At 37.6% G+C, this 7,368-nt stretch overlaps 1 protein-coding gene across 1 annotated transcript in view; it reads left to right on the forward strand.

Moving 5' to 3' along the window:
- The window catches only part of MCCC1 (methylcrotonoyl-CoA carboxylase 1 (alpha)), a 90,519-nt gene that overhangs the window by 23,309 nt on the left and 59,842 nt on the right, over window positions 1–7,368 (forward strand). Inside the window, exons 5-7 of the mRNA XM_011986168.1 lie at window positions 5,586–5,707; window positions 6,712–6,859; window positions 6,949–7,070. Coding sequence (XP_011841558.1) covers window positions 5,586–5,707; window positions 6,712–6,859; window positions 6,949–7,070 — 392 coding nt within the window. The remainder of the gene's footprint in view (window positions 1–5,585; window positions 5,708–6,711; window positions 6,860–6,948; window positions 7,071–7,368) is intronic.

The raw sequence follows: 7,368 nt of genomic DNA on the forward strand, positions 1-7,368 counted from the left end.
AAATAAATAAATAAATAAATAAATAAATAAATAAATGTATCTACAATAACCAAAACAGTGTGGTATTTGTATAAGGATAAAAACATAGGTCAGTAGAACAGGATAGAAAATCCAAAAGTAAACTCACACATATGTAGTCAATTGATTTTTGAATAAAGATGCTAAAGTAGTTCAATAGAGGAGAGTTTTTTAAACAAATGTTGCTGGAGTAATTTGATATCTCTTTGTAAAAAGATGAACCTGAAGCCTAGGTTCTAGACTCTTACACCTTAAACAAAAAAATTAACTTACAATATATCATAGACCTAAATGTGAGAACTAAAACTAAAACTTCTAGACGAAAACATAGGAGAAAATCTTTGAGACCTTGGATTAGGCAAAGATTTCTTAGACATAATACTATAAGAAAGGTTCGTGAAATTAAAAAATGGTAAATTGACTTCAAAGCTTGAAACTGTTGCTAAGAAACCCAATTTTTGAAAAATGAACAAAATATTTGAATAGATCCTGCACCAAAGAAGGTACACAAATTACCAGAAAGCCCATTAAAAGATGTTCAACGTATTAGCTGTTAGGGAAATACAAATCAAAACCTCAGTGAGATACCACTTCATACTCACTAGGATGCTATAATCAAAAAGAGATGATAACAAGTATTGGTGAGGATTTAGAGAAATTGGAACCCTTCTACGTTATTGATGGGAATGTAACCTGGAGCAGCCACTTTGGAAAACAGTTTTGCAGTTTCTCAAAATGTTAAACTTAGAGTTACTTTATGAACTAGTAACTCTACTTCTTCAGTATGTATCCAAAAGTAATGAAAACACATCCGCACAGAAATTTATGCCTGAATGTTCATAGCAGCATTATTTATAGTAGCCAAAAAAGGAGCAACGCAAATGTCTATCAACTGATGAATGCATAAATAAAATGCAGCATAGCCATACAATGGAGTATTATTTTGCCATCAAAAAGGAATGGATTACTGATTTGTGTTAAAAAAAAAATGGCTGAACCTTGAAAACATTATGTTCAGTGACAGAGCTGGTCACAAAAGACTGCATATATTATATGATTCCATTTATACGAAATGTTCATATAGGTAAATCTATAGAGACAGAAAGTAGATTCACAGTTGCCTAGGGCTGGGGGTTTATGGGGAATGAGAAATGACTAATAGGCACAGGATTTCTTTTTGCAGTGTTAAAAACTTACATTATTAGATCTTGGTATTTTAGATTATAGTGATAATTGTGCAACCAAGAGTATACTACAAATCATTGGGTTGGCCGAGTTTTATGGTATATGAATTATGTCTCAACAGCTATGTTTAAAAAGTGCAGTAACACTATGCACCCACTAGATTGGCCAAAATCAAAAAGACTGACAGTACAATATGTGGGCAGGGATATGGATACCCTTGAAAGCATCATAAATTGCTGGTGGAAATGCAAAATAGCATCATCCCTTTAGAAAAGTTAAATGTATTCTTACCATATTATGACAAACAATTGCACTCCTGGGTATTTTCCCAAGAGAAATGAAAAATATTTTCACACAGACTTGTCTGTGAATGTTTATAACACCGTTATTCATAATAACCACAAACTGGAAAACAATTCAAATGAATGGGTAAACAAAATGTGGTATATCCATATAACAGAATCCATATTATAAAAAGAAATCATCTACTGACACACTCCACAACATGAATAAACCTTGAAAAATTATGTGCAGTTGAAGAAGCCAGACACATAATACTGTATGATTCTGTTTATATGAATTTTTTTAAAGGCAAAACCATAGAGACAGCAACTCAGTTGTTGCTTGGGTGTGGGAACAGATTGCAGGTGGGCACACGGGAACTTTTTCTAGTGATGCAAGTGTTCTCAAACTGGATTGTAGTGATAGTTGCACAATTGTATGGATTTACTAAATTCACCAAACTATAAATGAATGAATGCTATGTATTATAAATCATATCTCAAAAGAAAACCCAAACCAGGGAGGACTAGGACATAGACCTGTTCGTTTTTGTAGTGTAGATGTTTGACCATTTTATACAAAATACCCAAATTGTGAGAGAAAATATTTGCAAACTTTGCATCTGACAAAAGTCTAATATCTAGTATCTATAAGGAACTTAAACAGATGTACAAGAGAAAAACAACCCCATTAAAAAGTGGGCAAAGGACAGGTGGGCACGATGGCTCATGCCTGTAATCCCGTAACTTTGGGAGGCTGAGGCAGGGGGATCACAAGGTCAGGAGATCGAGACCATCCTGGCTGACATGGTGAAACCCTGTCTCTACTAAAAACACAAAAAAATTAGCAGGGCATGGTGGCGGGCGCCTGTAGTCCCAGCTACTTGAGAGGCTGAGGCAGGAGAATGGCGTGAACCTGGGAGGTAGAGGTTGCAGTGAGCTGAGATCATGCCACTGTACTCCAGCCTGGGCAACAGAGCAAGACTCCGTCTCAAAAAAAAAAAAAAAAAAGTGGGCAAAGGACATGAACAGGCACTTCTCAAAAGAAGACATACATGCGACCAACAAACATATGAAAAAAAGCTCAATATCACTGATCATTAAGAAATGCAAATCAAAACCACAGTGAGATACCATCTCAGAATGGTATTATTAAGAATGTCAGAATGGCTATTATTAAGAAGTCAGAAAAATAACAGATGCCAGGAGGTTGTGGAGAAAAGGTAACATTTATATGCTGTTGGTGGGAATGTAAATTAGTTCAACCATTGTGGAAAGCAGCAGGGTGATTCCTCAGAGAGCTAAAAGCAAAACTGCCGTTCAATGCAGCAATCCCATTACTGGTTGTATACCCAGAGGAATGTAAATCATTCTGCCATAAAGACACATGTGCATGTATGTTCATTGCATCATTCACAATAGCAAAGTCATTGAATCAGCCTAAATGCCCATGAGTGACAGATTGGATAAAGAAAAGTTGGTACATAAACACCACGGAATACTATGCAGCCATAATAAAGCATGAGATCACATCTTTTGCAGGAACATGGATGGAGCTGGAGGCTATCATCCTTAGCAAACTCACACAGGAACAGAAAATCAAATACTGCATGTTCTCACTTAGAAGTGGGAGCTGAATAGTAAGAAGTTATGAACACAAAGAAGGAAACAAAAGACATTGGGGTATACTTGAGTGGGGAAGGTGGGAGGGAGAGGAGCTGAAAAGATAACTATTGAGTACTAGGCTTAATACCTGGATGATGAAATAATCTGTACAACAAACCTCTGTGACATGTATTCACCTGTGTAATCTTCACATGCACCCCAAACCTAAAATAAAAGTTAATAAAATAAAATTGAACTTTGGTTTAAAAGAAATAAAACTCCACACTGGCTGCAACTTGTGACTGTCCAGCATTTTATCTGTATCTGGCATTTTATTGTTTCCTGTCACTAGGATGTGGGTTTTTCTATTCGTATGAGTTTCCCAGATATCTGAAGCTTGCCCCTTTAATTTTGAAATGTTCTTTGAGTGTAACTATTTTCAAATAGTATTGGTGAAGCGTTTGTCTTTTTATATTGTTTTGGTCATAATTATAATACATGTTAGAAGAACAAATCCCCTCAGGGCTACTGATACTGGAGAGGGAGTGACTTCATCACTCATGAAATCATCCAGGCCCACTCTGCCTTTTGCCTTCTTCTGTTTCTTCCCTTTTTGCTGTCAGTGTGTTTGCTCTTAGAAATCTTGCTGTCCTTCAGTTACTGAATTTCCTGTTCTGTGGGCTAAAAACCGAGTAAGTATGTTCGTTAAAATTCTGAGTACATTAGAAGTAACTAGGTTGAAGTCTGAGGGATGCCCTTTTCACTAAAAGTACACATACAGTTGTCCCCCTTTATCCAAGGTTTCTCTTTGAGTGGTTTCAGTTGCCTGCAGTCTACTATGGTTTGAAAATATTAAATGGAAAATTCCAGAAATCAACAATTGATGTGTTTTAAATTGCACGCCATTCTGAATTGCACAGTGAGATCTTGCACGGTCTGCTTTGTCCCTCCCAGGATGCGAATCGTCCCTTTGTCCGGTGTCTCCACGCTGTCTACACTCCCCAACACAGTCACTCAGGAGCCATCTAGGTTATCAAATCGACTGTCATGGTACCACCATGCTTATGTTCAAGTCACCCTTATTTTATTTAAATCATGGCCTCAAAATGCAAGAGTAATGACGGTAGCAATTCACTTATGCCAAAGAGAAGCCGTAAAATGCTTCTTTTAAGTGAAAAGGTGAACATTCTCAAGGAAAGAAAAAATATATATATGTATGTTGAGATTTCTTGGTTCTTGGTAAGGACCAAGTTTCTATCTGTGAAATTGTGTAGAAGAAAAAACAAATTCATGTTATTTTCCTGTTGCACCTCAAACTGCAAAAGTTATGGCCACAGTGCATGGCAAGTGCTTAGTTAAGATGGGAAAGGCATTAAATTTGTGTTTAGAAGACATGAACAGAAGCATGGTCCAATTGTTATCAGTCCAGTTCTGTAGTATTCATAGTTTCAGGCATCCACTAGGGATCTTGGAATATATCCCCCCTGGATAAAGGGCACTCCTATAGACTTTAATACATGACTTTCATTTGCTTCTTAGCTTTTTTCTGGAAAGATGACATTGAGAGATAGTGACCTGAAGATAAGTGAGGTATTTATTGAGCTAGTGTTCTCTTTGGGATTTTTGGATGCCATGATTTTAATTCTAGGCCAGTTTTACAGAGACAGAATAGACAAATTTCCCTTACCACTCTGAAGCTTTTTACTCCTTGACATTCTACCGTAATTGCAGTGTTGTTTTAAATTTAAGTATACAGAAACTTCTGTACCATATGATCTAGCAATTCCACTTTTGGTATACAACTAGAAGAATTTAAAGCGGGGACTCAAACAGATACTTGTATACCAATACTTGTTTTTCATAGCAGCAGTATGCACAATGTGTAGAAATAACAATGTCCATCAAGAGATGAATGGGTAAACAATATGTATACAGACTAGATATTATTCGACCTTAAAAACAAATGGAATTCTGATACATGTTACATGAATGAACCTTGAAAACATTATGCAGGTGAAATAAGCCAAACTCAGACAAATTATTATACACTTCCACTTACATGAGGTACTTTGGCTAGACAAATTCATAAACACAGAAAGTAAAATGCTGGTTACCAGGCACTAAGGAAAGGGAGGGAACGGAGAATTATGTTTGGAGATTAAAACATCCTGAGGATGGATGGTGATGACAATTGCCCAACATTGTGAGAGTACTTAATGCCACTGAATTACATACTTAAAAGTAACTAAAATGGTCAATGTTTTGCTATGTATATATTATCACAATAAAAAGAAATATAGATTCATCTGGTTTAGGTAAGGCTTCAGAGCTTTCACATGAATATTTCAGATATTTCTTTGGAAACAGATTTTAATAGAAATCATACTATTAGCAGTGTAGGGAGAGGCCTCCCAGAGGAAGACAGCTTCACCTGCATTAAGGTGTTGCCAGTTGAGCACTAATGAGTAAGTTTTTTATTTTATTTCTCATTTCTAGGCTATCCATCCAGGATATGGTTTTCTTTCAGAAAACATGGAATTTGCTGAACTTTGTAAGCAAGAAGGAATTATTTTTATAGGCCCTTCTCCATCTGCAATTAGAGACATGGGTATAAAGAGGTATGAGTTTATATCTTTTAAAATATAACTGTGTAAAGGTCAGTTGAAATAGTCTGGGCCAGGCATGGTGGCTATGCCTGTAATATCAGTGTTTTGGGAGACTGAGGCAGGAGGCTAGCTTGAGGCCAGGAATTCAAGACCAGCCTGGGCAACATATTGAGACCTTGTCTCTCAATTTTTTTTTTTTTTTTAATTCAGCCAGGCCTGGGCACAGTGGCTCACACCTGTAATCTAGCACTTTGGGAGGCAAAGGTGGGAGGATCGCTTGAGCCCAAAAGTTTAAGACCAGCCTGGGCAACATAGGGAGACCTTGTCTCTACAACATTTTTTAAAAATTCCAGGCTTGGTGGCACATGCCTGTGGGTCCAACATCTTGGGATGCTGAGGTAGGAGGATTGGTTGAGCCCAGGAAATCAAGGCTGCGGTGAGCTGTGATCACACCATCATACTTCAGTCTGGGCGACAGAGTAAGACCCCATCTCAAAAAAAAAAAGATTTCAGCTGGGTGTGGTGACACACACCTGTAGTCCCAGCTGCTTAGGAGGCTGAGGCAGAAGGATCACTTGAGCTCAGGAGTTTAAGGCTGTAGTGAGGTGTAATTGCACCACTGCACTCTGGCATGGGCAACATTGTGAGACCCTGTCTCTTAAAAAAAAAATAGCTTGTTTTACCCATAATAGATATTTTAATTCTACCCTTCTGTTGTCATAGGCGTAAGTTATTTATCTGCGACAGGGAAATTCCATTGAGTTACAGAAAATACTTAATGTTTCTAATCAATATATTAGTATTTTGGGATTAAAAATAGGGTGAGATGAGCTACCACATGAATTGGGGAAAACTAACTAATAGACATCTTGAATTTGTATTATTTTGTCATCTCAGACTTGATGTTTTCTTTAAAGGGTTCCATCGTAATTTATAGACTGGGCTATATTTGTGTTTCTCTTGAATGAAACAGTTTATAGAATTTGGGGCATGTTGTTTGCTTTCCCACTCTGAAGCACATCCAAATCCATAATGGCTGCTGCTGGAGTACCTGTTGTGGAGGGTTATCATGGTGAGGACCAATCAGATCAGTGCCTGAAGGAACACGCCGGGAGAATTGGCTATCCTGTCATGATTAAAGCCGTCCGGGGTGGAGGAGGAAAAGTAAGATTGTGCATGCTTGTGTTTGCCAATTCAGGCTCCTCTTCTTTGTTTTATTTATGTTGTGGTCATAATCATCTTTTCTCTCTTAGGGAATGAGGATCGTTAGATCGGAGCAAGAATTTCAAGAACAGTTAGAATCAGCGCGGAGAGAAGCTAAGAAGTCTTTCAGTGATGATGCTGTGCTGATCGAGAAGTTTGTAGACACACCGAGGTGGGCTGACCTTATTTTTCTGACTCAGAGTTGAAAAATTAAATTATAAAAATAATGCATGCACATTCTACAAAATATAAAACTATAATAGTATATAAGTATATTATTATAAGTTTCCCAGTTCTGTCCTGTGATGTAACCACTGATTGTAGGACGGTATGCATTCTTCCAGGCATTTTCTATATGAATAGAAACCTATAGTGGCCGGGCACGGTGGCTCAAGCCTGTAATCCCAGCACTTTGGGAGGCCGAGACGGGCAGATCACGAGGTCAGGAGATCGAGACCATCCTGGCTAAC

This window comes from Mandrillus leucophaeus, unplaced genomic scaffold, assembly GCF_000951045.1.
Source record: "Mandrillus leucophaeus isolate KB7577 unplaced genomic scaffold, Mleu.le_1.0 Scaffold295, whole genome shotgun sequence".
Taxonomy (NCBI): Eukaryota; Metazoa; Chordata; class Mammalia; order Primates; family Cercopithecidae; genus Mandrillus; species Mandrillus leucophaeus.